General features: G+C 39.4%; 2 protein-coding genes across 4 annotated transcripts in view; one reads left to right on the top strand and one right to left on the bottom strand.

Annotated features, from left to right (window-relative positions):
* Positions 1–9615, bottom strand: part of ANKRD49 (ankyrin repeat domain 49) — an 18014-nt gene extending 8399 nt beyond the window's left edge. The window contains exon 1 of one of the 2 annotated variants that reach the window (XM_010855146.1): positions 9508–9615. The gene's annotated coding sequence lies outside the window, so the exon portion shown is untranslated. Of the gene's footprint in view, positions 1–8476; positions 8809–9507 lie in introns of those variants that run through there. The other variant, XM_010855147.1, reaches the window with a different exon arrangement.
* Positions 9616–9659: 44 nt separating this feature from the next.
* MRE11A (MRE11 meiotic recombination 11 homolog A (S. cerevisiae)) overlaps positions 9660–14611 on the top strand; it is a 74180-nt gene continuing 69228 nt past the window's right edge. Inside the window, exons 1-3 of one of the 2 annotated variants that reach the window (XM_010855144.1) lie at positions 9660–9799; positions 10706–10824; positions 12390–12522. In XM_010855144.1, the coding sequence (XP_010853446.1) occupies positions 10805–10824; positions 12390–12522 (153 nt within the window). In that variant the 5' untranslated portion in view covers positions 9660–9799; positions 10706–10804. The remainder of the gene's footprint in view (positions 9800–10705; positions 10825–12389; positions 12523–14611) is intronic. The other variant, XM_010855145.1, reaches the window with a different exon arrangement.

Genomic DNA, 14611 nt, shown 5'->3' with positions numbered 1-14611 from the left:
ATCACTCAAGTCCAAGAAACCCACAGAGTTCCAAACAGGATAAACCCAAGGCGAAACACCACAAGACACATTTAATCAAACTAACAAAGATCAAACACAAAGAACAAATATTAAAAGCAGCAAGGGAAAAGCAACAAATAACACACAATGGGATCCCAATAAAGATAACAGCTGATCTTTCAACAGAAACTCTTCAGGCCAGAAGGGAATGGCAGGACATACTTCAAGTGATGAAAGAGAAAAACCTACAGCCCAGATATCTATACCCAGCAAGGATCTCATTCAAACATGAAGGCGAAATCAAAAGCTTTACAGACAGGCAACAGCTGAGAGAATTCAGCACCACCAAACCTGCTCTTCAATAGATGTAAAGGATCTTCTCTAGACAGGAAACACAGAAAAGGTGTATAAACTCTACCCAAAACAACAAAGTAAATGGCAACAGGATCATACTTATCAATAATTATTTTAAACATAAATGGGTTGAATGCCCCAACCAATAGACGAAGACTGGCTGAATGGATACAAAAATAAGACCCCTATATATGCTGTCTACAAGAGACCCACTTCAAAACAGGGGACACATACAGAATGAAAGTGAGAGGCTGGAAAAAGATACTTCATGCAAATGGAAACCAAAATAAAGCAGGAGCAGCAATCTCATATCAGATGAAACAGTCTTTGAAATAAAAGCCATGAAAAGAGACAAAGAAGGACACTACATAATGATCAAAGGATCAATCCAAGAAGAAGATATAAAAATTATAAATATATAGGCACCAAACATAGGAGAACCTCAATACAAAAGGCAAATGCTAACAGGTATAGAAGGGTAAATTAACAGTAACACAACAATAGTGGAAGGCTTTAATACCCCACTAACACCTATGGATAGATCAACCAAAAGAAAATTAGCAAGGAAACATAAACTTTAAATAACACAATGGAGCAGTTAGCCCCAATTAATATAGGGCATTTCACCCCAAAACAATGAATTTCACCTTTTTCTCAAGTGCATACAGAACATTGTCTGGGATAGATCATATCCTGGGCCATAAATCTAGCCTTAGTAAATTCAAAAAAACTGAAATCATTTCAAGCATCTTTTCTGATCACAATGCGGTAAGATTAGATGTCAACTCCAGGAAAAAAACTATAAAAATACAAACATATGGATGCTAAATAACATGCTGCTGAATAACCAACAAATCATGGAAGAAATGAAAAAGGAAATCAAAATCTTCACAGAAACAAATGAAAATGAAAACATGACAACCCAAAACCTATGGGATTCAGTAAAAGCAGTGTTCATTGGAAGGACTGATGTTGAAGTTGAAACTCCAATCCTTTGGTCACCTGATGCAAAGAGCTGACTCATCTGAAAAGACCCTGACGCTGGGAAAGGTTGAAGGTGAGAGGGGACGGGGACGACAGAGGATGAGATGGTTGGATGGCATCACCGACTCAACGGACATGAGTTTGAGCAAGCTTCCAAAGTTGGGATGGACAGGGAGGCCTGGCGTGCTGCAGTCCACGCGGTCACAAAGAGTCAGACATGACTGAGTGACTAAACTGAAATGAACTGAACTGAAAAGCAGTGTAAAGGGGAAGGTTCATAGCACTGAAAACATAGTCAAGAAATAAGAGAAAAGTCAAATAAATAACTTTACACCTAAAGCAACTAGAAAAAGAAGAAATGAAGAACCCCAGGGTTAGTAGAAGGAAAGAAATCACAAAAATTAGGGCAGAAATAAATGAAAAAGAAAAAAAGGAGACTATAACAAAAATCCCACTCTGGTACTCTTGCCTGGAAAATTCCATGGATGGAGGAGCCTGGTAGGCTGCAGTCCATGGGGTTGCTAGGAGTCAGACACAACTGAGCGACTTCACTTTCATGCACTGGAGAAGGAAATGGCAACCCACTCCAGGTTCTTGCCTAGAGAATCTCAGGGACGGGGGAGCCTGGTGGGCTGCCGTCTATAGGGTCGCAGAGTTGGACATGACTGAAGTGACTTAGCAGCAGCAGCATAGCAAAAATCAACAAAACTAAAAGCTGGTTCTTTGAGAAGATAAGTAAAATAGACAAACCATTAGCCAGACTAAGCAAGTAAAAAAGGGAGAAGAATCAAATCAACAAAATTAGAACTGAAAATGGAGAAATCACAACAGACAACACAGATATACAAAGGATCATAAGAGACTACTATCATGGCAACCCACTCCAGTACTCTTGCCTGGAAAATCCCATGGACGGAGAAGCTTGGTAGGCTGCAGTCCATGGGGTCTCAAAGAATCGGACATGACTGAGCGACTTCACTTTCACTTTTCACTTTCATGCATTGGAGAAGGAAATGGCAACCCACTCCAGTGTTCTTGCCTGGAGAATCCTAGGGACGGCGGAGCCTGGTGGGCTGCTGTCTATGGGGTTGCACAGAGTCGGACACGACTGAAGGGACTTAGCAACAGCATCAGTAACTATATGACAATGAATAGGACAACTTGAAAGAAATGGACGAATTTTTAGAAAAGTATTACCTTCCAAAACTGAACCAGAAAGAAATAGAAAATCTTAACAGACCCATCACAAGCACAGAAATGGAAACTATAATAAAAAATCTTTCAAAAAACAAAAGCACAGGTGAATACTACTAAAAATTTAGAGAAAAGCTAACACCTATCCTATTCAAACTCTTCCAGAAAATTGCAGAGGAAGGTAATCTCCCAAACACATTCTATGAGCCCACCATCACCCTAATACCAAAACCAGAAAAAGATGACACAAAAAAAGGAAACTATAGGCCAATATCACTGATAAACATAGATGCAAAAATCCTCAACAAATTTCTAGCAAACAGAATCCAACAACATATTTAAAAGATCATACATCATGACCAAGTGGGCTTTATCCCAGGGATACAAGGATTCTTCAATATTTGCAAATCACTCAATGTGATATACCACATTAACAAATTGAAGGATAAAAATAATATGATTATCTCAATAGATGCAGAGAAAGCCTTTGACAAAATTCAACAACCATTTATGATAAAGACTCTCCAGAAAACAGGCATAGAAGGAACATACCTCAACATAATAAAAGCCATATATGATCAACGCATAGCAAACATTATCCTCAATGGTGAAATATTGAAAGCATTTTCCCTAAAGTCAGGAACCAGATAAGGGTGCCCACTCTCACCACTACTATTCAACATAGTTTTGGAAGTTTTAGCCACAGCAATCAGAGAAAAAAAGAAATAAAAGAATACAGTTTGGAAAAGAAGTAAAACTCTCACTGTTTGCAAATGACATGATCCTCTACATAGAAAACTCTAAGACACCACCAGAAAATTACTAGAGCTAATCAATGAATATTGTAAAGTTGCAGGATATAAAATTAATACATGAAATCCCTTGCATATACACTAATAATGATAAAATAGAGAAATTAAGGAAACAATTCCATTCACCATTGCAACGAAAAGAATAAAATACACAGGACTATATCTACCTAAAGAAACAAAAGACCTATATATAGAAAACTATAAAACACATGTGAAAGAAATCAAAGAGGACACTAACAGATGGAGAAATATACCATGTTCATGGATCGGAAAAATCAATATACTGAAAATGAGTATACTACCCAAAGCAATCTATAGATTCAATGCAATCCCTATGAAGCTACCAATGGTATTTTTCACAGAGCTAGAACAAATAATTTCACAAATTGTATCGAAATACAAAAAACCTCTAATAGCCAAAAGAATCTTGAGAACGAAGGAAGAATAGAACTGGAGGACTCAACCTGCCTGTCTTCAGACTATACTACAAAGCTACAGTCATTAAGACAGTATGGTACTGGCACAAAGACAGAAATATAGATCAATGGAACAAAATGGAAAGCTCAGAGATAAATCCATGCACCTATGGACACCTTATCTTTGGAAAAGGAGGAAAAAATATTAATGGAGAAAAGACAATCTCTTTAGTGGTGCTGGAAAAACTGGTCAACCACCTGTAAAAGAATGAAACTAGAACACTCTTAACACCATACACAAAAATAAACTCAAAATGGATTAAAGATCTAAATGTAAGGCCAGAAACTATAAAACTCCTAGTGGAAAACATAGGCAAAACACTCTCTAACATAAATAACAGCAAGATTCTCTATGACCCACCTCCCATAAACTTAAAAGCTTTTGAACAGCGAAGGAAACTATAAGCAAAGTGAAAAGACAGGCTTCAGAATGGGAGAAATTAATAGCAAATGAATCAACTGACAAAGAATTAATCTCAAAAATACAGAAACAGCTCATGAAGCTCAATACCAGAAAAATAAATGACCCAATCAAAAACTGGGCCAAAGAACTAAACAGACACTTCTCCAAAGAAGACATACAGGTGGCTAAGAAACACATGAAAAAATGCCCAAAACCATTCATTATCAGAGAAACACAGATCAAAACCACAATGAGGTACCATCTCACCCTGGTCCGAATGGCTGGTATCAAAAAGTCCACAAATAATAAATGCTGGAAAGGGTGTGGAGAAAAGGGAATCCTTTTACACTGTTGGTGGGAATGAAAACTAGTACAGCCACTATGCAGAACAGTGTGGAGATTCCTTCAAAAACAGAAAATAGAATTGCCATACAACCCAGCAATCCCACTGCTGGGCATACATACCGAGGAAACCAGAAGTGAGAGAGACATGTGTATCCTAATGTTCATTGCAGCACTGTTTACAATAGCCAGGTCAGGGAAGCAACCTAGATGTCCATTGGCAGACGAATGGATAAGAAAGTTGTGGCACATATACATAATAGGATATTACTCAGCCATTAAAAAGAATGCATTTGAATCAGTTCTAATGAGGTGGACGAAACTGGAGCCTATTATACAGAGTGAAGTAAGCCAGAAAGAAAAACACCAATACAGTATATTAACACATATATACATCGAATTTAGAAAGATGGTAACAATGACCCCATATGCGAGATAGCAAAAGAGACACAGAGGTAAAGAACAGACTAATGGACTCTGTGGGACAAGGCGAGGGTGGGATGATTTGAGAGAATAACATTAAAACATGTATATTACCATATGTGAAATAGAAGACCAGTCCAAGTTCAAGGCATGAAACAGGGCACTCAAAGCTGGTGCACTGGGACAACCCAAAGGGATGGGATGGGGAGAGAGGTGGGACGGGGGTTTGGGATTGGGGAACACATGTACACCTGTGGCTGATTCATGTCAATGTATGGCAAAAACTACCACAATATTGTAATTAGCCTCCAATTAAAATGAATTCATTAATTATAAAAAAGTTGTACAGCATATCAAAGTTTAACACCACTTAAAGAAAATGAGTATAATAGATATTTTAAAAATATCTCTCAGCTTCCTAATTATATTTGTTGAAACCTTTTTAGTCATTTAAGACTCTTCCCAGAAGTTGCCTCTCTCTTAAGTCTTTGTTGAGGCTGCATATTAGATCTCTCTCTCTAGTTTCTCCTGTTTCTTGGTGATACATACTGTCTTATCACTAACTTTATTCTTGTTTTAGCCTCTAAAGAGATTGTTAGCTTAATAATAGGGACTATATTTAACTTACATTTATGTCCGACTTAGATACACAGGCATTAAAACATTTGCATAATTAACATGATTAAAGTGCTATCACTTGATTTTGCTTGGAATGGATTCTGAGAAATCTTAGAGTTACTCATACTCCTAAGATACAGACTTCTTTCTACCTAATTTTCACGAGTTTTAATTGAATGCATCAATGCAAATGAATGCATCAATGCAAAGAAATATAGGAAAATAATAGAATGGGAAAGACGAGAGATTTCTTCAAGAAAATTAGAGATACCAAGGGAACATTTCATGCAAGTTTAGTTCAGTCGTTCAGTCATGTCCGACTCTTTGCAACCCCATGAACTGCAGCACGCCAGGCCTCCCTGTCCATCACCAACTCCCAGAGTCCAACCAAATCCATGTCCATCGAGTTGGTGATGCCATCCAGCCATCTCATCCTCTGTCGTCCCCTTCTCCTCCTGCCCTCAATCTTTCTCAGCATCAGGGTCTTTTTAAATGAGTCAGTTCTTCGCATCAGGTGGCCAAAGGACTGGAGTCTCAGTTTCAACATCAGTCCTTCCAATGAACACTCAGGATGGATCTCCTTTAGGATGGACTGGTTGGATCTCCTTGCAGTCCACGGGACTCTCAAGAATCTTGTCCAACACCACAGTTCAAAAGCATCAACTCTTCCATGTTGAGCTTTCTTTGTAGTCCAATACATGACCAGTGGAAAAAGATGCAAAGATGGGCTCAGTAAAGGATAGAAATGGTAAGGACCTAACAGAAGCAGAAGATATTAAGAAGAGGTGGCAAGAATACACAGAACTGTACAAAAATGATCTTCACGACCCAGATAATCATGATGGTGTGATCACTCACCTAGAGCCAGACATCCTGGAATGTGAAGTCCAGTGGGCCTTAGAAAGCATCACTATGAACAAAGCTAGTGAAGGTGATGGAATTCTAATTGAGCCATTTCAAATCCTAAAAGATGATGCTGTGAAAGTGCTACACTCAATGTCAGCAAATTTGGAAAACTCAGCAGCGACCACAGGACTGGAAAAGGTCAGTTTTCATTGCAATCCCAAAGAAAGGCAATGCCAAAGAATGCTCAAACTACCATTCAATTGCACTCATCTCACAGGCTAGTAAAGTAATGCTCAAAATTCTCCAAGCCAGGCTTCAGCAATATGTGAACCGTGAACTCCCAGATGTTCCAGCTGGTTTTAGAAAAGGCAGAGGAACCAGAGAACAAATTGCCAACATCTGCTGGATCATGGAAAAAAGCAAGAGAGTTCCAGAAAAATATCTATTTCTGCTTTATTGACTATGCCAAAGCCTTTGACTGTGTGGATCACAATAAACTGTGGAAAATTCTGAAAGAGATGGGAATACCAGACCACCTGATCTGCCTCTTGAGAAACCTGTATGCAGGTTCAGGAAGCAAGTTAGAACTGGACATGGAACAACAGACTGGTTCCAAATAGGAAAAGGAGTACGTCAAGGCTGTATATTGTCACCCTGCTTATTTAACTTATATGCAGAGTACATCCTGAGAAACACTGGGCTGGATGAAGCACAAGCTGGGATCAAGATTGCCGGGAGAAATATGAATAACCTCAAGATATGCAGATGACACCGCCCTTATGGCAGAAAGTGAAGAACTAAAGAGCCTCTTGATGAATGTGAAAGAGGAGACTGAAGAAGCTTGCTTTAAGCTCAACATTTAGAAAACTAAGATCATGGCATCTGGTCCCATCACTTCATGGGAAATAGATAGGGAAACAGTGGAAACCGTGGCTGACTTTATTTTGGGGGGCTCCAAAATCATTGCAGATGGTGATTGCAGCCATGAAATTAAAAGACGCTTACTCCTTGGGAGAAAAGCTATGACCAATCTAGATAGCATATTAAGAAGCAGAGACATTACTTTGCCAATAAAGATCCGTCTGGTCAAGGTTATGGTTTTTCCAGTGGTCATGTACAGATGTGAGAGTTGGACTATAAGGAATGCTGAGCACAGAAGCATTGATGCTTTTGAACTGTGGTGTTGGACAAGACTCTTGAGAGTCCCTTGGATTGCAAGGAGATCCAACCAGTCCATCCTAAAGGAGATCAGTCCTGGATGTTCATTGGAAGGACTGATATTGAAGCTGAAACTCCAATCCTTTGGCCACCTGATGCGAAGAGCTGACTCATTGGAAAAGACCCTGATGCTAAGAAAGATGGAGGGTGGCAGGAGACGGGGACGACAGAGGATGAGATGGTTAGATGGCATCACTGACTCAATGGACATGAGTTTTGGTAAACTCCGGGAGTTGGTGATGGACAGGGAGGCCTGGCATGCTGCGGTTCATGGGGTCGCAAAGAGATGGACACGACTGAGCAACTGAACTGAACAGAACTGAGTGCATCACTATATTTTAATACTACTGCTAAGAGCATTAAAGTCAAGTTTAAATCTATCACTCATGACCAATACCTTCTCTGGACCTGTTACTTTGTAGCACAATGCAGTGTTCGCTGGTGAGTCATAGCCAACTCTTTGTGACCCCATTGACTGTAGCCCACAAGACACCTCTGTCCGTGGAATTCTCCAGGCAAGAACACTGGAATGGGTTGCCTTTCCCTTCTCCTGGGGATCTTTCCCATGCGAGGATAGTACCTGGGTCTCCTGCATGGCTGGCAGATTCTTTACCATGAGTCAAGAAGGAAGACCCTATGCACAAAAAAGGACTGCACTAAAGAATTTTCAAAGATAGTTCAGTTTTTCAGATCAATCAGGAGACCCTATCAGAAAGGTTTTTATATTCTAATATTTTCACTTTTTTCTCAAGCTATTCTCTGAAGCTTACAATGCAATATACATCTATTCATTAAACAATAAATACCAGTAAATAATGTAAAGTTCACATATTAATTACAGCATCCATAGTAACATTATTGGGGCATCCCCTGGTGGCTCAGCAGTAAAGAATCCATCTGAAATGCAGGAGACTCAGGAGAGGTGGGCTCGATCCCTGGGTCAGATCTCCTGGAGGAGGGCATGGCAAATCCACTCCAGTATTCTTGCCTAAAGAATATCATAGATTGAGGAGCTTGGCAAGCCATAGTCACAAGAGTCGAACAGGACTTAAGCTAGAGTGTAAGTACAGCACAGCAACATTATAGCACAGATTTTGTGCCCCTCCTCTCCTTTTTATAAAAACTCTTTTAAAATTTTGAATTTACTGTTCCAGGTAAAATAAATTACATACAAAAATTTCTTAATTTAATTTAAAAAGTCAAACTCTGGTGCATCTCCCTGATTCAAGATTTAAACAGTCGATCAAGATTTCTACTTGATGATATTGCAACAGGAGGAACTAGGTTATGTTTTTTAAAGATCACATTCCACAAAGTATGTCAACTCTTACTAAACAGCTCAGTGACAGGTGGAGCGATAAGCCCCATTAGACAGGCGAAGGCGCTCAAATTTATAAAGATTAAAACAACTTTCAATGGAACTAAAGGCCCAGATTTTCTAATTCAAAAGTTTCACATTATTATTTTTTTAATGCATTGTCAGCACAAAGCAATACAGATGTGCTGAACCTGGGGTCCACGGAGACAATAAGGAGACGCAGGGAAAGGCTTGTAAACTAGAAGTCGAATGTTCACTCTGAGGAGGGCAGTGAGAGAAGGCCACCAGTCGCGACCCCGGCACTGGCCGGTCACTTCACAGGCCCCGGAGGCGCGTCTGCGGCCTTCCAAACCGCTAAGCCCGAAGAAACTGCTCCAGCCCTACCGAAGACCAAACTTCGCGGCCGGGTTTGCAGAGCTCACCAGGGGTCCACAGGGGCCCGCCCCTTTCGGTTCACGCGCTCAAAGGTGGCGCCAAGCGAGCAGGAAGTGTGACCCCAGACGAGAAAGAGCTACCCACCTCATAGTCGGAAAAGCGCCGCCAGGAACCTCGCTTCCGCGTTCCATCTCGGCTACTCAGGATTGGCTCCTGTACGAGGGCGGGGCCTCGCTGCAACTTTTATTGCGACCTCGCTGCACTCGACAGCCAATGAGAAGAGTTGATGCGCTTGCGTCATCAATGAGGTATCGCGAGAGAAGGAGAAGCTGTTACTCTCCCGCCTAATTCGGGTTTACCAACAAGCTGGTTCTGAGACGCCATCCCCGGCGGTGCTGTTGCTTTCTGTGTCGTGATTGTCCCTCCTTCTTCCCGGGTAAAAGCCAGCCTCGGGTCCTCAGGGTGGGGCTGTGGAGAGTCCAGGTGTGGGGTAATTTGCGAGTTGCTTCCTCTGTCTGTGGCGTCGCGGGCGGAAGCCCAGAGAGTACTGACTTTGTGCGAAGAATGGGCCGAGTAGGCTAGGGAGGAGCTTGGAGGTTCCGCGAGTTTTGTGGTGCGGGCGCGCTGAGGTTTGGGATCCTCACCGAACCGGCGATTTGGGCGTGGGAGGGGTCGTTCCACGGTGGCAGACTCTCCTCCTCGAAAGTGAAAGTAAAGTCGCTCTGTAGTGTCCGACTCTTTGCGACCCCGTGGACTGTAGCCTACTAGGCTCCTCCGGCTGCTGCTGCTAAGTCGTTTCAGTCGTGTCCGACTGCGTGCGACCCCATAGACAGCAGCCCACCAGGCTCCCCCGTCCCTGGGATTCTCCAGGCAAGAACACTGGAGTGGGTTGCCATTTCCTTCTCCCAGGCTCCTCCGGGTATTTTCCTTCAACGACGTATTTTTGTTTATTCAAACGTGGACCTCATGTCCTTTCAAAACAAGCCCGTGTCTTTAAAATAATTCTGTGTTTAAGCAGGAAATGCAGGATCTCCTTAGGCTCCAGAGTAGCCCTTGCATGCAACTTTAACATTTCTGTTCAGAGTTATTCGTGTGCTAAACCGGAAGTATTGTGTGACTCTTTTGCCCATTCATTTAACAAATATTAGCTTCCCACAGGGCACGCAAAAGGAGCTAGGGGAGTTTAATTATAGTGGTAAAACTGGAGTGGCACTGGAGACACGTTATTTTTTTTGTTAACATTAAAAATAAAAATATAGTAGGTGCTTAAGTGAAAATGAGACTCTTTCAGAATTGCCAGTCTGCGTTTAAAAAATATGTTTTAAATAAAATTTTGTTTTAGAATTTATAATCGAGTGAGTTTTCTGACCTATTTTGAGCACCGGACCCAAGGGTACTTGGAGAAGGAACTGGTCTCGGAGGAGGTGGACTGACCATAGAAATGAGTCCTGCGGATGCCCTGTAAGCACCTTTCTTCCGAAATATTTGTTGGTTTGCGTTTCTACCAAATAGCCTGTCGACTATGTTCACCATAAAAGAAAACTTATTTAGTAAATAAAGAGCTTGCATGAACACAAGTGTTAGTCGTCAAAAAAAGTATTTGGAATGGTTAACAATTCATACTGTATGTTTATTAATTAAAGATAATATGCAGCAGTAGATTGGGGTTTTGCAGTAGATTGGCATATTGCTGTATAAATTTATGTTCTTAGGTTTTTGTCTTAAACTTGAAGCTATAAATATTCTTGAACTAAGTCTTACTAGCTAATGCAAGTCTTTTAGAGCACATTTTTAGAGGGATAAATTGCCCTGGTACTGAATAAATTGCAAATGAATCTGACTAAAATGAAAATAAATAAAAGAACTAGGAAAAGTAATGTGGGAAAAGCTTTTAACTTGGAGTCTTTCATCCTGGTTTTAATTTCTTGATTAGTATTGTTTGACCCTGAGCAAGTTAGCAAGCCTTTAAACTTCACCTCAATTTCTTCATTTGTATCAAGTTAAAATGATAAATTTTCGTATTTAAATGAAAAAACTCAAGTGAAAATACTTTAGAAATTGCTGTGCAAGTCTGGATAGTAATGTGATTTGAAAGTATTCTGACTAAATCTGTATGTATATAGCAGTCAGAACTGCGTATCATTTTCTGGAAATTTCTCTTGTGTATAAAGATTTGAATTTTAGAGATAAATAAAAGTTTGTTTTTAAGTTCGTATGTTTTAGTGAAAACAGCCTGAATTTTAATCCTGGCTTTTAGTACCATTTCTACCATTCTGTTTCATGATTCAGAAACAATAATACCTAACCTCTTTACATGTGAGAGTTGAGATGAGATCAGAGATACCAAATTATTTTAAAGACAGTTAAAAAGTCACATTAAGTTTAAGAGAATGTTAATAATTATCATATTGCTGCTTCACATGAAAGTATTGAATCTTTGGAGTACTACCAAATTTAAATGGCATTGTAAACTTGGCCAGATTTGTTAATGGGAAGCTAACTTTGTATGGAGAGTAGTCAAGCAGGGACCTGGATGTAAGTTACTAGCTTATTAGAATAGAAGTCTACTTATAAAATAAGAGGAGTGCTTTTTAAATTAACTAGTTAATTCTGATTTTCCTGGAAAAGTGCAAAGTAGATAAATAGCAAGTTTAAATACTGGGATCAAATTCTGTTAGATTTTTGCTGTGGAACAGAGTAGGAAAATAAACTTTCAAATCCAGGTTACATATGAGTGTATAAAACTGCTTGTAACACGGTTATATATTTTTGAAGCAGTTACAGAGCCTTTTAAAAAGTGTGTATATATTCTACATTGTATTAGTGGTAGGAAGATTGTGATGTTAATAAATTAAATGCTTCAAATTTTCAGATCTTGTTTAGAGCTGGAAAAATAATTTTATTTCATAATTGCTATTTTATAGATTTAATTTAGATTTTTTTTTTAGATTTTAGGTTAGATGTTCAGTTTGCTTGAACATTCTTTCAATGAATTATATTGAAGTGTTTCTTCTTTTTAAATACAGCGATGATGAAAACACATTTAAAATCTTGGTTGCAACGGATATTCATCTGGGATTTATGGAAAAAGATGCTGTGAGAGGAAATGATACATTTGTAACACTTGATGAAATTTTAAGACTTGCCCAGGAAAATGATGTGAGTTTGGTTTGCATTTTTGCAGTTTCTACCAAGTTCCTATACTTACTGTTTTTCCTTTTAGAGTTTTGTTTCATATATTCTTGTGCTCAGAGTGCCTGCTTAAATATAAGTATGCTAAAAGTCCAAATCAGATTTCGTGTGCCTTATTCTCTGAATTCAAGTAGGAGTGACTTTCGTAAATAGTCTGTAAAAATTTATGACAATTGATGAAGTGATTACTAAGTGCAGCATGTTTCTTTTTGAACTGTAAAGATGACTGTTATAGTTTCTGCTTTCAAAGAACATACAACAGGCAAATCAGTATGTGAGATATGATAAATGTCTAAAATGCTCAGATGCAAGGTCATGTGTGATAAGAGCCATAAGAAAATTATAAACAGCATTTCCTGAGAGATTAGAGGTAGAAGAGATCACATTTAGAATAGGACAGTAAGATGAGATAAATTAAGCGGCATTTAACTTGGGCTTGGAAGGGATGTAGCAGCTGTGTTGGCTCACTGGTGGGTCTTGTTTGGGAAAGAGGGCTGAAAAACTAGAAATGTGGTTTGAGCTTCAGTGAGAGCTTCAAATGCCAGATTGAAGACTTTGTACCCAACTAATAGAAAGTCTTCTGACAAGAGTCTAGCATGAAGTCAAGGTAAGTTTGAGGCTTTTTTAAAATCGTGGCCTTCAATGGAAAAAAGGAAGTGAATACAAGAACTATTACAAAAATAGGGTTTGTATACTTTGATTAGGAGATGCGGATGAGGGAGAAGGGATGACAGTATCTCTGAAGTGTGTTAAGTTTGGGTGAATGGTGGTACCCGTAATAGAAGTAGGTTTTAAATAAGGAAGATTTCTTTCTTATTTTCACACTTCCTTATTACATACTTCATTATGTGGGAAGGTGATGAATTTTGATTTAGGCCATTAGCCTCCTATTGGAGGTTCCAATAGGATATTCAAGGAAACCTTCCGGCAGACAGATAAAATGTCTATCTAGAGCCCAGAAGACAACTGGGGAATAAACATAAATTCGGGTGACTTGCAAACTGTTATCTTCAACTTTGACTTTTCCTTAGAGTTCTGTTCAGTTTTTCTGCAAGTCCTTTAGTTCATATTTCTAAATATTTATGAGTGGAACCTCCCCACTATTTTCTGCCTTTGTGTCTATAAGCTTAATTCAAAACTTTTATCTTATTTTGCTGAACTACAATAGCTCCCCTTAGTTTTTTTTTTTCTTTTCTTTTTTACAGTGTAGCAGACAGAGTGAACTTATAAAATCATAACTCAGATCATGGTACTCTGCTGCTTCAAAATCTAAGTGGCCTTCCATTAAATCTAGAGTAAAAATTAAACTACAGAGTTCAGTATGATCTGACCCTACTAGAAGACTTCATCTCCTTTGACTCTGGGTGCTTGGCTTGTGCTCCATCTACACTGGAGTGTGTGTTCTACTCTGGGACCTCTGTGTGTCTAGTTCTCTTCCCGCTCCGAGCATCTTGATTTTGTCAGGGTTTACCTCTCAGTTCAAGTTTTATCTTTTTGGAGAAGTCTTCCCTGATAACTCCAAACAGTCTTATCACAGTACTCATTTATTTTTTTATAGCACCATCTGAAATAATTTGTTGGATTATCTACTTGTGTATTTTCTTCTCCTCTGGAAGATAAATTAGATGAAAATGAAGATTCTTTTCTGTTTGCTCATGTGTATCTTAGTACCGCGAAAGGATCTGCCAAGCGGGAGGCACTCTCATAAATGTGTTCATGAATGAGGGAATGTCTAGTATCGTCTCCTTTTACCCTGAAGGGAGAGAAATTAACAGTCAAAGGAGGTTTGTTTCCTGCTAGAGAATCCTGTGTCTTTTTCTATGCTTAGGTGCTGAAGAACTATGTCTTTCCCTGAGCGCAAGCTTTTTTTTTTTTCCTTTGCTGTGTCATTTCCTTTCCTTCTGCTTCCTCTCCCTGTACTCTTTAATACTAACTGTCCTCTTCAGCCCACAGCCCCAAGCTGGTACCTCCAAATGCATGTTATATTTACTTTCCCCCATCTTTTGTGTCTATTTCTTCTTACTGAAGTCTAAATTCTTCCTGATTTTTAAGTCCT

This window comes from Bison bison, unplaced genomic scaffold (genome assembly GCF_000754665.1).
Source record: "Bison bison bison isolate TAMUID 2011002044 unplaced genomic scaffold, Bison_UMD1.0 scf7180017864355, whole genome shotgun sequence".
Lineage (NCBI taxonomy): Eukaryota > Metazoa > Chordata > Mammalia > Artiodactyla > Bovidae > Bison > Bison bison.
Note: the sequence above shows the minus strand (reverse complement) of the source record. Positions and strands in the feature narration are given on the sequence as shown.